Source organism: Bremia lactucae (genome assembly GCF_004359215.1).
Source record: "Bremia lactucae strain SF5 chromosome Unknown BlacSF5_NotPlaced_49_SHOA01000009.1_1371882bp, whole genome shotgun sequence".
NCBI classification, from domain to species: Eukaryota; Oomycota; class Peronosporomycetes; order Peronosporales; family Peronosporaceae; genus Bremia; species Bremia lactucae.
In genome coordinates this window covers 384,236-403,720 of record NW_027152062.1, presented here as the reverse complement: position 1 = coordinate 403,720, position 19,485 = coordinate 384,236, and the positions used below count along the sequence as shown (strand labels likewise).

At 45.6% G+C, this 19,485-nt stretch overlaps 1 protein-coding gene across 1 annotated transcript; it reads right to left on the bottom strand.

Moving 5' to 3' along the window:
- Window positions 1-800: 800 nt before the first annotated feature.
- CCR75_005141 (uncharacterized protein) lies at window positions 801-6,260 on the bottom strand (the record flags this gene model as incomplete). The annotated part of the gene is made up of 1 exon (XM_067963224.1): window positions 801-6,260. The coding sequence occupies one exon, from the start codon at window positions 6,258-6,260 to the stop codon at window positions 801-803; it is 5,460 nt and encodes a 1,819-aa protein (XP_067820038.1).
- Window positions 6,261-19,485: the final 13,225 nt, after the last annotated feature.

Below are 19,485 nucleotides of genomic sequence, written 5' to 3'. Positions count from 1 at the left end.
TTACATGAAATTAAAACTTAAGGTTGTTAATTAATACATTATAAAAAGGTAGAGAATATTTNGTGGATGGTGGTGCAGAGCTGGCGGCCGCTGGGGACTGCAGATCGTGACAGTTTGTGGCGTCGTCGGCGCTGCAAGATCCTTGGCTGCCCTCCAAAAAGTTCATGGGCGTCAGCGGCTGCTTCTCAAGCTCTACAGTCATGCTACTGTCATATACGAAGGCTATAAAAATTTCAAGAAATGTCAAGAAACGAACGAAGCTTGAAATTTCGAGCTCACTGCGTCGACAAGATGAAGTGTTTGCGTGGTTCAATTGTATCACGAAATTGCACCGAACTGACGAGATTTGGTTTTTCTCTGAAATACACGCGCATACACGTGCACTGGCTTCTTGGCAATTCAAAGTACAAAAGAATTAGCTTACAGTTTTACCTCTGATATCTTATAGTCCTGGTTATGACACTTACCTATCAGTTACCAAACGTTATTAGTTATCGGAATATATTGCAGAAGCGTCATACACATGCTGTAGTACGACCACGGTAAACGTCAAATTCTATAAGTTAGCGAAAGTTATACTATTTCGAAGGATAAGTTACGAGAGGAAGAGGACAGTATTTTGGTTTGTTTCGTCTTGACTTCTAGCTTTTGCTCTACGCGCATATTTCGCTGTCACTCATACAAGCAGCTTCATTTAAATACAAAGCAAAACAGCCGATCTATTGCTGAACAAATTAAAGTGTTGTAGATTGTACGATAAACTCGGCTCAAGTACCTACTCTACTGCACCGGTGTATCATCTATAACGTAATCGGATGCAAAAGCGAGAAGCTGCCCGTGCCGACACGCGGCGGTTGGCCAAGCACCAAGCGAGCGGATGGACTTTCTAACTTGTCCACGAGACCACCTAGAGCTGCCTGAGAAAGGAATTTCATGGATGTCTCAAACGTAATTTGCTGCATAGATGAGCCCTTGTTGTTTATACCCATTCGGTTCAAAGGCATATAGCTGCCTTGAGCTGTCATGTAGTCGGCAAGCAAGCTGAGGTGACGCGGGTCAACGCTAATGCCGTACACGCCGAACACGCTCATAATTTGCTTGGAAATACTTGCACGAGCAGCTTCAACACCGTAAGTCTGCAAGACTTTATAGATGTCGTTGGTAGCAAGATTATTGACATCAAGAATATCGTCAAAAGTCCAGATCTCTTGAAAATTAAGACCCTCAGTCTGCACGCACGGTTTTTCGGCTAGCGACGCGCCGATGCGATGATTAATCAAGTAACACCGGGATATTCCTGGGCAGTGGTGTACCAGCACCTGCTTAGCAACTTTCTCGACAAGCGGCACCATTAGTAGCGTCTTAAAATGAGTTGGGAAACGTAGGTGCAGCTCCACAAAGTTTTCGTTTTTCTTGCGACCGCAATAAACGAAGTACGGAGACTTGAGCACACTATTTGGTACGTGAAGATTATCCATTTCATTAACTAAAGCTGCCTTCAGTTGTGTTCGAGATTCCGTTTTAAAGCTGCTTTCAGCTGATCCAACTTTTGAAAGTTTTGCGTCCTTGCTACTCGTGCGGCCCAAAGGTTCATTATCGAAATCATTGTCCGAGTCATCTTCCATTTGCGCTTGACGAATCTTCTCATCCTCCTCATCCATCTCACCGTAGCCCTGGACTTCGCCGAGACTGCCGAAGCGAAGCGTGCCCTGTTCATCGTCATCATCATCATCATCTTCATTTCTTAATTTCGAAGATACACCCGAATGAGTCTTCACAGTGCTATTATTTGCCGAAGCAGAAACGGCAACACTATTCTTTTTCACTTCTCGAGAGATGAGAGAGAGAAGTTTGCCGACAAATCCGTGTCCAATTGCGCTATTTACCTTGTCAGCACTTAAGCCAAACACACGCTTAATCTCTTGATGCTGGAAAAATGTCAGGCGGATTTGGTAATCGTGTACCCACAAAATACCATTTTCGCTGCAGCGGAAATAGTCCTTTACGCAAACCCCGTTGGTATTGCTAATAAGTTCAAAAAGAGAAATTCGATTTAGACGCTGTTCAACTTCCTGTGCTTTTGATGAATTAACGTCTTTGCGAAGTGGAATCGTCATCATAGGAGTCGACATATTTTGGCTGGCTGTCATAATAATTTCGCGCAGACGCGGGATACCCAGCGTCACATTAGCAGCACCGTGGCCAGCAAGATGGAAAGTGTTAAGCGTCATTTGTGTCGACGGTTCGCCAATACCCTGAGCAGCCAAAATCCCGACATTTTCACCAGGAGCACACATACTTCGCAAGTAATTTACCCACACAAGAAGTTGGAAAGCATCAGGACTTACGGCGTTCTTTGGTTGCATGACTTCTCGATTAACGTCGCCGCTTAAAGCATGACCATTTTTTTTTGACTTCTTATTCTTCATTTTCTTCCTCGATTCCAGGCGGTAAGATGGATTGCGCGTATTATAGTTGCGCACTTTATCCTGCATACGCTCTGAGATTAACCCAAGGTGCTCATTGAGCGGCAAAATCTGCATCACCGGTTCCTCCAGCGACACTTTAATGATATCCACTCGACCGGACATGGAACGAGAAAAATTTGTCGGTTTTCTAGTCTTAAATTTGGTAGTGCGTGGGACACTAAATGATTTCAGCCCAGTGTCCAGGTATTTAATGTCGTATCTGCACTCGCGTCCATCATCGTTATCCTCCGCTATCGCAATGACCTCAGCAGCATAAAAGCCCAATTCGATGTTGCCGCATTTCCACTTGGTATGGCCCTGTTTAAGACGGCGCGCAATAACCTTCGCACCCATTTTCAAAAAAGAAGTCGTGTTGGCATAGCCACTATCCTTCATCTCATAAATCTCCTTGTGCAGCTTTAATGGCTTCATTATGTCTAGCTTAGTTTTTTTAAAGAAGTTTGCATCAATGCCGTACTTGTGTGATATGCTGCGGTGATTCATGGCTTGAAAGTCAAATTGGGCATCGAGGCCTGAAAGCATTGCACTTTGCACCGGGTCAATACCATCTTCACCATATAGGAACTGGATCACGCTACCATCACTGTTACGCACGGTGTAGTCGTATCCAACACTTAAGTCTTCGAGGTGTTTAATTAGACATCGCTGAAGGTAACCACTGCGACTGGTTTTCACTGCCGTATCAACAAGACCTTCACGGCCAGCCATACAATGATGATAGTACTCCTGAGGGCGCAAACCGGTAAGGAAACGATCCGTAACATAGCCACCAGCACGCGGTGAAGGGTCAAATGGCTCGAACGACGGCAGCGACCGGCCGCTACAAAGGTTAGGAACACGACGGCCTTCCAGTGCCTGCTGGCCGAGACCACACGAAATCTGAGAGTGATTTACCATGGATCCTTTTGCACCAGTCAGGACCATGAGTGAGAAGCTATTTTTCGGAAACGCTTTCGACTGACCGGATGGCAGACACGTCTTGATTATATTACTATTGGATCCGTGCACGCACCCCATCATGTGAGCATCAAGAGCCTTAGCCTTAAAGTCAGCGTCAGGTCCAGAGAGCAACATACGCATTCGGTCACGAATCCGAATGCGCTCCTCCTCGTTCATACGACGCTTCATACCATCCTTCTCATCAGCTCGTTTCTCTTTAAGAAGCTCGGTGAGATTAGCAAACTCGGCGTATGCCTCCTCACCAATAACTTCAGAGTCCTTGACAAGCTTTTGACGACGTTTCTCAGCCGCCGTGGTAAGTGTCAAATCTTCCAGTGCACAAGTGTGACCAGTAAATTGCAAGAAGCATGTAAAAAGTCGACCGAGTGCAGACAAGAATTCGGCGGCAATACGGGCGCCATAAACTTCGTAGCATGAATGGACCATACCGTACATACTCGCACCAAACTGACTTTTATCTAAAATGCCCTGTAGAAGCTCGCCATCACGAAAACGCACAAGGTGCTCGTTGTTTGTCGAGCCATACAAGTCATCCTTAATCTTGGCCTTGCTGTCTAGATTCAATGGCGGAAGGCCCTTTGTCAGTAGCTTTAGCACTGAAGTGATCGCCTGCTTGCCGGTCCATAACGGACCTGGCTTTATAATAGCAGGCGGCACGGTCTCGATATGAGCCTTCTCTGCATCAGCTACATCCATACTGGCCCAGGCGTTAAACAAAAGCTGCATATACATATCCTTGGTAAGGAATGTGTCTCGCTGAGTTAACTTCACACCGGAGTCAACGTGATCCTGAATAAGGCCGCGCAATGGGGACCCATCTGTCGGCACAATATACTGATTATCATTAGAGGCGATGTTGTACGCTTCGGAGCGCGCAAGCTCGTTTTGAGGGAAGTGCATGTTCATCTCATCACCATCAAAGTCGGCATTGAAAGTGTTGCAGTTAGCGTAGTGCATACGAATCGTCTGCATATTAGGGTTTGTAAGGACACGGGTGGTGTGAGCCATAATGCTGGGTTTATGCAGTGTTGGCTGACGATTCATCAATACAACATCTCCAGTCTTTAAGTGGCGCCAAACGCGCTTCACCCTGTTCTTGCTAGTGCCCAGAGCACTTGCTGAGCGTGTAAGCAGCGTCTTACTAATAGCTTCACGCTGGTGAGGTGTTCGCTTGCTTAGGTCAATCAAACGACCACTTTCGCTTTCCACAAAATTAGCACCGGGATGCATATCCGGTCCATTGATCACGAGTTGACGCATTTCCTCAACGTTCCAGGGCGTCACCGGCTGAGGATATGTGAGCGTCTTTGCAAAACGCAGTGGCACGCCAATCTGACTCGTACTGATATACGGGTCAGGAGATATAACTGACCGAGCGGCATAGTTGACACGCTTACCCATCATGTGCTTACGAAAGAGTCCCTCCTTTTTTTCAATTACTTGCTTGATACCTTGTGCAACTTCGGTTCCGGGTTTAGCCTTGCTGCTATCTACCATTAGATTTACAGCGTTTTGCAACTCTATCCAAAGTGCAAGCTTTCGTGAAAGGTCCACTTGCTGCTCATTATCAGCATCATTTTCTTCTAACGTCGCTGCGTGACGCTTGGAATTTTCAGTTTGAACGATACTGTCGCAGAAACTCATTATTTTAGACAGATGCGAGTTCTGGGCGTGCTCAAATTGCTTGTCACCCATGAAAACGGGCGGTCTGAAACGCGAAGGTGCAACTGGGATAACATTTAGAAAAAACTTGCACCAACCATCAGGTTTAAGGTCGAGAATGCGGCCGTTAGCAATGTTTCGATCGCCGTAAAGTAGCTCCATAAGTCCATCTTCATTTTTCCACATCAATTGCAGCTGCGACTGCACTTCAAGAGGTGGCAAAAATTTGCTTTGCGAAGACAGGTCCTCCATGACCGCTTCTTCATCGTAATCCATCGCTGAGTCGGAGTCGTCACCATTAACGAACCCGTCATTCGTATATGACACATTGCCGGAAGCCAAATCGTCATTGTAATCAGACACACTGCCGCGGATCGTATCCAGAGCTGACGTCACAGCCTGGTTCTTAGATCGATTGACTTTTCGAGATCGCGCACTTAGTCCTTTAAGAAAGATCTTGGCATGAGCATCTTGCCTAACTGCGGGAGAAATAGCGCCACAATTTTCGCATTTATTCTTTATACTCTTGAGAAAGTCAGTCGTTAGCTTCTCACGGGTAACCTCAGCGAAGCGAGGTAAAGGACAGAGCAAGTTTATCTTCCCGTTGTTACTGCAGCTTCTTCTTGAAAGCGCCAGCCGCTCGTATTCGTCTAGAATGGCCTGCTGACGCTGGATCGTGCGTTGCGAAGGCTCATCTTCAATGCCGTTGCGCTGCTCAAGTAGCTCGCCCAATTGGGCAGCCTCATTCACGTAGCCATTGTCTAAAAGCAAAATTTTGACACGTAGTACCCGGGAGCGCGCGCCGGCCTGGCGGAACTTATGGCATGTGAAGCACTTGCGCTTAAGCAAAGTAAGCATCTGACTGAAGAGTACGGGGTTATACACAGGAACGGGGAGCTCAATGTGGCCAAGATGACCAGGACACTCCTTCTGTGTCTGGCGACACGTAGGACATATTACATTATAGTCTACAGGCCCCAAAGACGGATCGTACAGGCCACCTAAGACGGGATTGTTGAGCGCGTCGAAACTTAGGCGGCTTGAGATCTGCTTTACACTCAAGTCGCGAATTTCGTCGTCACTGTAAAATCCAAATGCAACTTCCGCCACCTCATGGCGAAGGATAGTTTGGTCGGTGGCCGAATCCATTTGTTTTTTTCACTGCCGCGATTGGAAGAGAAGCGTTTAGCTTGTTGTGACCAGCCAAATACTTTTGACCAATGATGGATACAACAATTTCTTACCTGCGATTTTGCTTGAAATGGATAAATTACCATACAAAAAAACTAGACCAAGTAATATTTATTACATTTTTAAAATGGAACACGTTGAAGCGACCCCCGAGTTCTTTGCCGACTAGCAGCGGGCCATGCGAGGGAGTCCGGGTCCCAACTTAAAATGACCTTCCCATTTAAAAGTACAAACTCTAGCGCTATTGTTTTCGTATTAAGTTTAATTGTAGCGAAGCTACCTCGCCGTAACGGTGTATCGTTACATGAAATTAAAACTTAAGGTTGTTAATTAATACATTATAAAAAGGTAGAGAATATTTAGAGAATATCACTTTATGTAGTAATGCTCGGAAATCTTATCGGTGTAAGCCGTTATATCTATTTATCCCGCAGACTAATCAGCTGTAAACGTAAACAAAGAGAGAGAGACAGATAAGATTTTAATTGCATGTTAAGTATTAGTTTATAATTAAGTTAGCATTAACAGATACAAAAAAGAAGAAACTTAATTACATTACTAAAGTTTTCATTTTACCCTCTTTAAGGTAGTTGTCTTAAAGAAAAGACTTCCTCTGCACGTACTAGTGTACGCGAAGTGACGTAAAGCACCACTCGCAACTGAAGCAGTGCGAAGTGGACTTGTGCTGAAGCAGTACAATTCGTAGTGCCCCGTTACACTCGCTCCTTAAGTCAGAGAAAGACTTATAGCTCAAAGAGTCTCTTAGTTTTATAGAACTAATGGGTTTAACAACCCAGGGAGTCGTACAAGCTATTCAAGCTTAGTGAATCCTAGTTGAAGGGATTCAGGGGTTCGTAGAACCAAGTGGCAACTAGTGCCCGAGGGTATGTACCTTAGAAAGGCTTCTGTCTCTCACAGATCAATGCGCAAGGCACTGTACTTTATTTAACAATTTAAATCTAAAACCTTACCCTAGCTAATTTAAAATAGATTTCCGCCGCCACATGTAAATCTGGCGGCGACCACATTTGTTACCCCTAATAAATGGGATTTTAGTAATTAACTATTTTAAAAAAGATAAAATTGTATTTTTACCCATAAAGTAAACGTACCACCACAACGGTTCTTTAACCAATGTGTCCTCATTACACCCTCCCCATCAAACTGTTGACACCGAATGACAACATTCGCTTCATTTCCACTTTGAGGTCAGAAACAGCTAACCGTTTGGTTGTGTTTTGCATTCCTTTGTCCCATGACAGTTAAGCTGAGTCACCGACTCCTAGCTACTCCCCCGACGATGAGTTGCAGGTAGACTAAATGAGTTACACTATATCGGAAGGAGAGGCAGGAGAGCCTAGATCATATACGCTTCGACGTGAAGACGAGGCCCGTTGGGCTCCAGATCCGTTTCCAGAACGTGGTGCCGTGGGCGATTTGGCTACATTACACTGGACGCCGAATCCTGAGTCCAATATCATCACGAATGCGCTCGATGAAGAGCAAGAGCAGTCAATCCTCATAGAGGAACAAGATCGTCGTCGAGCTGCAAAGATAGCGAAAGCTAAAGCTCACAGTGAATACGTATTTATCCACTTAGTGTGGAAGACTGTCTCAAAGAGATCACGGGTCACAGCTTGACCTTCTGGACCTCCGGTTCCACGGCGAGGACGCCGGAGAAGCTCGCTGTTCACGACGCTCTTCATGAGCGATACCTTACGCCCAAGGTAATGACGCGAGGTCAATATCTGACGCGTTTGCGTGATCAGGCCCGTGGGGCTTCGGTGACCTAATGAGGGAAATTCCGATCGTTTTGTTTCCAAACGTATCAAAAGCGAAACGACCCTTCGTTTGAAAACTGGGTCCATCGGGCCCGACGCCTCCGCAATATTTGAGATATTAGAGAGTCTGCGGATGTGGCTGATGTTCGTTTGGAACGGAAGCTTTGCATCGACTTCGCTAAGCTTAAGACCAAAGGCCAGTTACGTTGGCGTTTATGCCACAAAATGAGGATAGGCCTAGCCAAAACTTCAGTGCTTCAGTTGACCATGCAACCATGGATCGAAGCCGCACTAAGACTATAGATCCACCTCTTCCCACTTCTAGTGTTGTGAAGCGTCGTTTGACGCAAATTGACCCTAAGCTTGGCGCTCAAAAACGTCAACGGCGTACGGGGGGGGGTCAATCTTCCCGAAGAGGTACCTTAAACTCCCAAGAGTTTTTAGAAGTGGGTACTCAAGCCACTTCACCAGATACTGGTATTGGCCCTTGCAACGGCGTCACTTTAAAAGTTTTTTCACGTGAAACGGAAGGTTCCCTCGCGCATCAAGCAGCGCCTAAGGGACCGAAATCTCGGCGGAAGCATGTGATGCGCCAAAGCACGAGGTGCAACTTCTTCGCGAGAGCCTTGCTCGGGTTGAGGGCTCTTTTTTTTGAGGCGGTCCAAAGCTGTCTCTCGATGCTGGAACGTCAGCAACCTCGTTTAGAGGGTTAGCTGGACATCCTGGTGCGGATGCAGACTTGAAGGCGCAAGCGCCTCCAAGTCCACGTGGGGATGGTTCCGTATGGCTTAAGCAAGCCGACGTAGAACACTGGGTGTTTACGCAGCTTCCAAGTAGCTTTAGCGTGTAAGCTAGGCCCTTCTTGGCCACGACCGTAAATGGTCCAATAAAGCGCGGGTGCAATTTGGTCCTGAAGACCGCGAAAACCAGGTTAGTATGTAGATTTTAAGCGTTTAGTAAAACTCGATCTCCGACCGCATAATAATTAATACAGCTTCTGCCTTTGGCATCTGCTTGTTCTTTCTGTTTGGCTTGAATATCAGCCATCGTGTCACGTACATGTCTTAAGATACTAAATTGGGTCGCAAGAAACTCGCTTACCTGGTTACGTATTGTTACCGGGCTGATATCAGCAAGCCTATTGATTAATTCTCCTTTATTAAGCCCTGAGCCACACAGTGGTATCGTTAACGGAACGCGTGGGTGGGTGAGACCGTTGACATAGAACAGAGTGTAGCCTGTAGAGGCATGAACAGCGTTATTTAACGCAAATTCCACCACTGGATGCATTGAGCTCCAGCGCTTTCGTGTCTGAGCTTACACTGCGTAAAACGTCTTCAATGACGCGATTGATACGTTCAGTTTGACCATCGGTTTGCAATTGGCGCGGTGGACATATCCAATCTGGTGCCAAGCACTCGAAAAATCGATTTCCAGAATTTATCCTTGAAACGGTGGTCTCGTTCAGAGATCATTGCCACTGGCAAAACCGTGTTGCCGAAACACGCGATCGATGAACAGCCTTGCTGTACATTCGCCATCAATGGTATCCGGTACAGCCGCTAAGAGAGCCATTTTGCTCAATCGGTCAACAAAGACCACTATCCCGGTGTTACCGGCCGAATCTTTCGGTAGGCCGAGAACAAAAACCATACTAAATGACTCCCAACATCCTGTGGGTTCGGGCAGACTTGCCAGTAGTGCAGCAGCATGCGCCGAGGGTTTAGCCCGTAGGCAAATTTTGCATGTTGCAACATATGTGCTGACGCACTTGTAAAGGTTAAGCCACCAATAAATCTGGCTTACAGAGCCGTAATTCTTTTCTCCACCGAGATGACCACCAAGGACAGTATCGTGTGCCTTATAGAGGATTCAGTATTTGAAATTCTCATCACGAGGAACAACGACGCGCGGAGGATCCGCAGCGTCCGTGCAATAAAGCAACAGGTCGTTATCGAAAGAAAATCGATGTAATCTTGCACACAAACGTGCCGACAATTTAGAGCCTGATTCAGTGCTCTTTAGAGCTCGTAGCAGAGCTACACACTGTTCATCCTGGGCGTAAGCCGAACGGATTAATCCAGTAAAAGGCGACATTATTGTCAACAAATGAGAGAGCTCACAATCCGGCGTGCATGATAACGCATCAGCCAAAGCATTCTGCTTGCCAGGCTTATACTTCACCTCGAAGTTGTATTCGGCGAAAAGGATAACCATCGAGCCATTCTATGGGAGACTTAGTCGCAGTGTGTTACGACGCGTGATCTGTATATATCACAAACAACTTAGAGCCTAGCAGATGAACTCTGAATTTGACAAGAGCATACTTCATTGCGAGTAGCTCTTTGTTATGAACTGGGTAGCTCTTTTTCGCAGCTTTGAGCTGTCTAGACTCGAACGCAATCAAACGTTCGCGCCCATCATCGTCTGTTTGTACCAGAGCGCTGCCGATGGCAAAATCCGATGCGTCACAGACGACACTGAAAGGCCAATTTGGGTTTGGCAGTGCCAGAATCGGGGCATGGATAAGACTATCCTTAACTTCTTGAAAAGCATTAGATTCTGTGCTAGTCCAGCGCCAATCCGAATCCTTTTTAAGAGAATTATATATTGGCCTAGCCATATCAGCGTAATTTTTGCTACATTTTTGTAGATAATTGGCGAGACCCAACCACCTACGCAAATCCTTTGGTTCTTAGGAATCGGCCAATCTATTATGGCTTTCACCTTAGCGGGATCTACTTTAAGGCCTCGTTTCCCAATGAAGCACCCTAAAATAGGAATTTCTTTTGCGCCAAAAATGCATTTAGATGCATTGGCATACAATTTATTTGTGCGCATACACTAAAGCATTCGAAAAAGCCTCGTACTGATAGTACGGGTGGAGACGCCCAACTGATCGCAAATGGTCTGTGTAGTTTTCCACATTCGACCGACCCTGTTCCGCACGACTGTGGACAAATATGTCATCAACATAAGTGTGTGCACAACCCCGATGAGGGCGGAACAAATGCGTCACTAGACATTAAATGTTATCGGGGCGTTGGAAAGCCCTTGTGGCATAACTAACCACTCCCATAGCATGCCGCTTGGAGTGTTAATCGCTGTAAGCGGGGTATCGCTAGCTCGCATGAGCAGTTGGTAATAGCCATCGACAAAGTCAAGTCACTGTACATTTTACGTCCCGCCATATTGTATCCTTTCTAGGAATGGGGGTTTGTGCTGGTATAGTGGTAGTATTAAGCTTATTGTAAGCATGTACAATGCGCCATTTACCATTCGGCTTTTTTACACAAACAGTCGTTGTCGAATGGGGAGATTTGCTTTCTCGTACCATTCCAGCCTCGTGCTTAGCACGGAAGAAATCAGCAATGACGTCACACTGTTCCTTTGGTAAAGGCCACTGTCGTTTGACACAGTATTTGGTTTCCGGAACCAAGTCAATTTCATGACGGACACCTCTATCCGGGGGTAAAACAAATGGTGGATTGGAACATGCCACATCTTGGAATTCCTTAATCAAGAAAAGAATGGATCGTAGGATATTTAAGGATTGATGATCCACTACGCGCACTAATCGCATCTATTGTGTCCACCAAGACAGCTTCGTCCAGAAGTGATGATAAGTTTAACTTAATAGTTGGTCGAGTGACCAGAATCTCAGATAAGTCGCCAGCCTTAAAGGCTCGACCGCACTCAGCAATAGACATTTGTCTAGCTCTAAAAGAGCATGAAATGAAGGGATTGACGCAAGGCTAACTTCTTCTTCGATTTTACCGGTTACACCACTTACAAGCGTATGCAATTGCTCGCTCGTATCATATAGTGAGGGTATAGACGCTTCGCGTCTTCCCTGTCTCGGAGTAGAGAGAATACGCCTCTTAGAGGCCGCGACATTCACATCCCCAAATTTTCAGCCTGTATTGATTCTATACCACAGCTGGTGTCTAATCCGACATCCGACAAGGAGTTAGATAAACTCAAACTTCCTTGTTCTGTGAGACCGTTTACGTGTCACTTCACGTGCACTAGAATGGTTTGACAAGAAATGCCCTGGCGAACTGCCAATAGTGTCACTACTGACACTCAGTATGGTGCCACCTCTGCCGACCACAATCGGTGGACTTAGACGTGCCACTCTACGTATCTCAGGGACATTACACCCTTGATGACTCGGCCTTAGGCCTAAAATGCTTTCAGCATTCAGTAAATCGTTTATTATCATGAGTGTCACTCGACGGAGTACGTGCCGCTCCACCCCCTTTTTTCTGAGTCGGGCCCCGAATTAATGCTTCCAACATTAATATTCCAACTCAGACATTCCAACGTCTAAAACACTGACAGATTCAGTCCGTGGTTCGCGCCAATAGCGCTTTTGTTGACTAGCAAAGGTGGGTTCGTGACTCTCCAAAACTTTGCTAGGAACATTGCGCGTGGCGCCTAAGGTCCTAGACCTCCAATCGATCCATGGCTCAAGGCGTTAAAGCCAGGCCATACCAAGGATGAGATCATATCTCGAATCCAAATCAAGGACGAGACAGCGTTCCACACTGTCAAAGTCCAGAAACTTCATACCTAACTTCAACGGAACTTTAGGAACCGCGACATCGCTAAGAAAACAGTGATTGTGTCCCTTTCATGCGCTTTAAGCGTCTCAACGTATTGTTGATTTCCCTTAAGGGACGACGTCGATCATAATTGCATGACGCTCCTGAGTCAATTAAAATTGACCACGGCTTATCAAAGCCCTTACAGTCGCTTGTGCGCGACTAGCAAGCCAGGCTTGTACTCTCGCCCCGTGCCATTGAGCCCCCGAGCTAATTGGGGCTAAATTCTGTTTATTCTCACCTCCTAGAGGTTCAACAGAGCCTAGGTCTTCCCCAGTAGGGTGCCCCGCACCTACTAGGTATCGAGGTTTTCCCGCACCATACTATATTTCTGGTATAGGTCGGAATTGGTGCTCTTTCGAGCTTTCCCCTGTTTCGAGGGGACAGGCCGGACGTAAATGTTTCGTGCTTCCGAGTTTGGGATGGCCATAGCCACCTTTTGCCGTTCTGTTAAGAACAATGCGGAGTCAATGGACATCTCCATCTGCTTAATCCAAAAAGGGATGTTTTCTCCCTCTTTTTTATCAAATGTCTTTACATTAACAACTAGAGGGCGAGTCTTAGGCTCTGAATTAGGTACAAAGATGTACCGAGTTGGCATAGACGCTGTTAGGTGATCTTGACACTGTCCGATCAGGGAGGATTCATATTGCATGTAGGCTTGAAGCCTTGCATGCAGGACCTCTGCGCCCTGGGACATAATGAACTATACATATTCAAGCCCAAACAAAGTTTTGAGATTGTCATACGTTGCGCGTTGCGCCTCTGAAAGTTCTGGAAATTCTTCCATTTCAGTAAGGCTTAGTCTTATTAAGATTTAGTCGTAGATTGACTACGATTGCTACCAGGTGAAGCGGAGCTATCTCGCTCCTTAAGTCAGAGGAAGACCTATAGAGTTAAAGAGTCTCTTAGTTATATACAACTACTGGGTTTAACAACTCAGGGAGTCGTACAAGCTATAAAAGCTTAGTGAATCCTAGTTCAAGGGATTCAGGGGTTCGTAGAACCAAGTGGCAACTAGTTCCCGAGAGTTTGTACCTTAGAAAAGCTTCTGCCTCTCACAGATCAATGCACAAGCCTAAGGAAGGCACTAGACGCTTAAAGATCAAAAGAGGAACTGAACTTTATTTACTTTTTTAATTCTTAAACCTTACCCTAGCTAATTTAAAATAGATTTCGGCCGCCAGATTTATATCTGGCGGCTGCCAAATTTGTTACCCGTAATAAATGGTATTTTGTAATTATCTTAATTTAAATGGAATAAAAGGGTATTTTACCCATAAAGTAAATGTATCGCAACAACGGTTCCCAACCGATGTTTGCCCCATTACTATCATCAAGCAATCGAAGTCCAAGATCCATCTGTGCCTTACACAACATTCATTCTTTTTGTAAAAGAGTATACTGAAGCACCTAGTTTTGAGACATTTTTACTGGCCAGTATTGCAACGGGCTAAAGTTGCCCTATCCTACACGATCCCCGTTAAGTACACTTTGTATACTTAAGGAAATGGTCAACTACTTAAGTGAAGTAATTAGACCCACCAGAAGGGTGTAGTTCACATTGTGCTGTATGTGATGCACCTGAGGGTATTCACATTAACGGGGATGATGGCTGGCGTCACCCAAGATACAAGGTATTTAAAATAATACGCTCGCAATGCATACAGTGCTATCTTCGGGATGGCAATTATTTTTTGTTAAATAGGTTTTATATTGGGAACCGGTATAGGCACATACCCCTTTTGGTATAGCCCGCCCTCCCCGTCTGTATTGAATATAGGCGTCATAAAAATATTTTCACTGTATGGCCATTCCACTGCATCAAAAATCAAATGTTGCTCCTTTACAATCGTCTAGACCCCCCCCAATCATTTGGGAACCGATATAGCCAAACCCTTAATTATCTACTTCTGAATTTATGAGAGTAGCAAAATGGCAGCAACTGGTTAATGAATAGAATTTATATTGAGAAACCTTTATGCAGGCCTTCCCAGCTTCAGTAGCTCAAAAGGCCTGCAAAAAGACTTCTCAATATTTGTGTAATTTCATTGTTTAATAGCAAGGTGCTTTTTTTCATCAAAAAAATTTCGAGCGAAAGCCGTTAAACCTGAAACATAAGAGAATTGTGGCTTGCTTGCGCTCATGGTGGGTACAAAAGAGACCACTAAGATTCGCCTATTTGAGGTAAGTATGCACTTCCGCAAAAGTTTGTAGAAGCAAAGTAAAATAAATTCATCCTTAGCTTGACGCCCAAAGACTAACCAACATGCATGTGGAAGAGCGCACCTCCGACCCTTGTCGCTCAATTCCAGCTTAACTTCTCCCTCGTGCTCGATTTGCTGCTCTTTCTTTTCGCTTTTCTTATACTTGCCAACCAAGTGCGGGCGCTTTTGGCTTCTTCTCACCTGTAAAAGCAGTACATCTAACATCGCCAAACGAAAACACGGATTCTGATGTGCTCAGGGGCAGTCATACCCATTTCACTACTCTCATGTAGATAGTTAAGGTGTGGCTATAGCGATTCCCTAATGTATTTTAGGGGGTGTGATGGTGTATCAAAGTCCAAAAGGGGATCAAACGACGACTCTAAGAGACAATTGCTAATTTTGCGATGTAGCGGGATAGAAAATTGGTTATGTTGTCATTTTTAATCTGTAGTTTTTATTTAATTAGAACAAACAGACGGGGAGGAAGGGTGTGTGTCTATACCAAAAGGGGGGTCTATACCGGTTATCTTCATATTAAATATGATTAAGTATAAATTAGTCTGAAACCAACTTTCTAGTTGACAAGTGCGCACGTGGAGCCGGATTACCGCTCCCGTGACATCACTGAAACTAAGGTTTCTAGTTCGTTGGGTGAGGTCGCTTAGGCGCCCACCAGCTACCTCACTGTACGCGAATGGAGATGGTTGATTGCTTCCTCACTTGCTGAAAAGGTGTGGGCTAGTGGTGCGTGGCATCTTTAGGTAGCGCCCGCCTTCAACGGAGCCCCGAGGATTACAGTATTTGAACCGGGGCACCCTTTGCTGGTACTTATAACAGTGCTAATTAACCTACACTAATTACAGTGAAGGTAGGGCGCCTCGACTACTTCACGTACACGACGTGTAGAGGAAGATTCTAAGTCGCTAAGAAGTCTTAGCTACTACAGGTAAATTAGGCTATAGAATAGAGAAGAAGTAAAACTGTATTAATACATCAAGTTCCTACGTAACGATCTTCTATCTTCTACTGACTTTATTAAATAAATAACTAGCAATATATGGCGCCTACTTGCGTACCGCACAATCGTGTCTTGTGACGATTGGCGGGGTTGATTCAAACCTAAATCAACAAATCAATACAACTGATGTCATACTGCGTCAACATTACCAAATTTGGTAATATTGGAACTATTAAGACAAAACTAATACAAATAATAACTTTGCACTTTCCATTTCCTCTCAAAGAAAACATATTTATTATTCCACTTATAGGAAATAATATTTATGCAACGGGACACCCCACTACATCAGCCCCTTGTTTTAAACTCCAATTAAATTGCATTGTTTATTTTGTTTAAAATCAAGTCGTTTGCGCATGGTAACGAAACCCGTGCGCGTCGCCTGTGAGACAGCAAAGCTGGCAGCTGCACGGCTCAGCGAAGCTGTTAGCGATGCGAATGTTTCAGTAGAGGTTAATGCGTCTACTACGGGGGGAAGTTACCTTCAACTCCAATTGGAGGTGACTGGTATATGTCACTGCTACCCCATCAGGTGGCAAGTAACCTGCCACTCGCATTGTAGGTGACTGGGTCGAGTCGGCGTCACCGTTCGACTTGGTGGCAACTGTTAAGGCCTCCGGATCAATCGCGGCCACGTCCGTTAGATCTACGAGTTCTAAAGTGACTATCAAAGAGGTGATGCGAAGTTGATTGACAATTCGTGAGACCCTTTTGGTACGGAGTCATTTCGGGATGACTCCATGGAGACGATGAATCTGGTGATGTCAGCATACGTAAAGGCCACTTCAGTAAGCATACTACGATGGTGCTATTATGCATCACCAGGACGGAGTGATTAGAAGGATCACTCCGAGAGTAATTTTAGCGTTAACGCTAACATGAGCCAACGGAGAGGGACCGCGATGTTTTGGGGTTTGCTCCCGAAATGAAGCCTTAATTGCCCTCTAAGGGCAACCTAACTCGTTGGTCTAGTATGACCAACAATCGGTACCATATTCCGTTATTCGACTTATCCAGGCTTCACAAGCCTAGTGAGGTCGAATGGAATTCTTCATCGATGCCCTTTTCCGGCATCGGTGATTAACATGTAAGCGGGCAAAGGATCTCACTCCTTTGTTCCAAGCTTGGGAACCATTTACAGAATGTGCAAACATATGCCACGGGGCCTGACTTGACAAACTGGATGCTTTCCGTGAACGGTTAGAAAAAGGACCGTAGTTGGCGCATGCTACGTTTTCCTAGAGAGGTAGGGTTACCTTGCCTCTCGTGGGGGACTCATGCCCGTGCTGTGTTAAGGGTGCAGGTCATGCCCCTTATGAGGCATACTCCCTTAAGGACTGTAGTACGACGAGACCCATCCTCCCCGACAGCAGGTCCATCGGAGAGTGAGCGGTTCCCGCGCTCGTAAAGGATTGAAGATTCTCAATTCCTTTGCGGATCTCACAAGAGATCAGCGTCCACCAATGGCTGAGCGAGACATGGAACGTCCATCATCAGTTAGAAAAGGGGTTCCCAACTATCATGCGAGGGTGGATACCCTTGCCATCGACCGAGATAACTCGTTCAAAGCCCTTTCACCTCATGGTGGATCAAGAAGCTTTCAACTAGAAACACTTCTCACCCCTCGAATCCGTCACGAATGTGGACGGGGAGGAAAAGTCGAGTCCGCCTCATTCACCGAGCCCGGGTCATTATCGTGACTTGAATTATTCCTCCAATTTTTACGGGAAGACATTGATCACGAACGATCTAGTCGTCGCGACTAAGTGACGACGGTCGTTCATGTTTCCCGCGAAAATTTAAAAAACTGTGCGCAAGTTGCGGTTAATCAACTTGCGAACATCAGTAACTTCAAAACGAGCTGGTGACAGCTCTCAAAAGATCTCATCCTTGGAGAAAAGAGCGGATCGTCTTGTTCCTGAGAACTAGACTTTGACTCAAGACCATCAGGCTTTGGCGGATGCCCTAGACTGTGCCGGTTTAATTTGGAACCGGAAGAAGCCTCGTACTGATGGTACGGGCGGAGACGCCCGACATATAACGTAGAATGCGTACGCATCCTACAAGGCAGCTCGATCGTGTACGCATTGCCTGGCGATGAAGTACACGAAACGGGTCCATATTCTTAGGCAGCAATTTATTACTGCCCACATTCGTCACTACATTTTTGGTTAGTTTACCGTAGACAATACGACTATTGCTCTACCATTTTTGTCAGACTTCCGTTTCTGTCGGTGCACGCATCAGCGATGGAATCCTGTACGAAACGGACCATTGCTTCTCTAGACAGCAGGAGTTCTCCTGCTGACTCGGTTTTGTTTTTGTCTTCAGTGTGACCGGTGCGCACTGCGGAGCTGTCATTCTCAATTTTAGTTGGAGCATTATTGTTCTCATAATATTGTTATTTTAAATGGTGAGTATTTCACCATCGCTAACAAAGTCAGCAATAGCATTATCGCTATTACTGAGATTGTCCACTTCATTGTAGATCGACGCAGCATTGGTATCTTTCGCATTGACCGTATAATCAATGCGTGATGAGCAAGAGCTAGATTGTTCTTTGCTCGAGAGAGTCTCTCCTTCCTTGAATAAGTGCAATCTCAAACAAGATGGGTATACGTGAATGGCATAAGCCGTTCACTAATAGAGGTGAATGCTTTGTAGAAGCATGCACTAAATTGTTGATGGCAAATTCTACCAACAGTAAGAGCTCGCTCCAATTCGTAGAAGAGTGGACGTATCCGCAAAGATTTTTTTCGAGGAAACGATTTGCACGTTCTGTCGAATCATTTGTTTCAGGATGGTCAGAAGTTGACATTTTCAACTGTGTTCCAAGAGATTTAAACACATATTGCCAAAACTCCGCCTTGAATCTGAGGTCTCGATCTGAGACCAGTTCACGGGGTAACCGATGGAGTCGAAATATCGTGTCAACAAAGGTGCGAGCACAGCCTTTGGCTGTGATTGACTCGATGGACCATATGTCCGAAACGATCAACAAACACAAAATACCATTATTCTTGTGATTGTCATCAAGAAATCCGTCATGCTGTACCCATCGCTGCTTAAGAGAACTTCTCGTCTAGGAGTTTTGCGAATAGCAGCTGAACCTTCATTGCCTTCAGTCGTACAAGTGTTGCGCCAGACGCAAACGCGCACATTCATGGCAAAAATAGTTTACTTGCTCGCGAAGCGCGTGGTCAAACTCGGAGAAGGCGGCGCTGGTGAGCAGTACCGGTGGAATCAACCGCGGCAATTTCTCAGACTCATCATCTCTTGCTACGATTGACAAGTATTCGGCACAATTAAATACCGCCTGTCTCACACTGGCCCACCCGCACGTGTATGAGGTTATCAAGACTTTCAGCATGGGTGACGATCGTAAAGGATAAAATGAGTTGGCAAACCTTGTAAAGACGGAGCAGCGAATATGGCTCCCTCGCTCTCCAAGTCCTGTTCGTGGTGGGAGGAGTCGGTCTGATAGCTTTTCGCCTTAACCGTCCCCCTCACCCGAACGACGCTCGACTCACAGTCGGCGTCACCATCGGTCTCCTTAGACGGATGGGG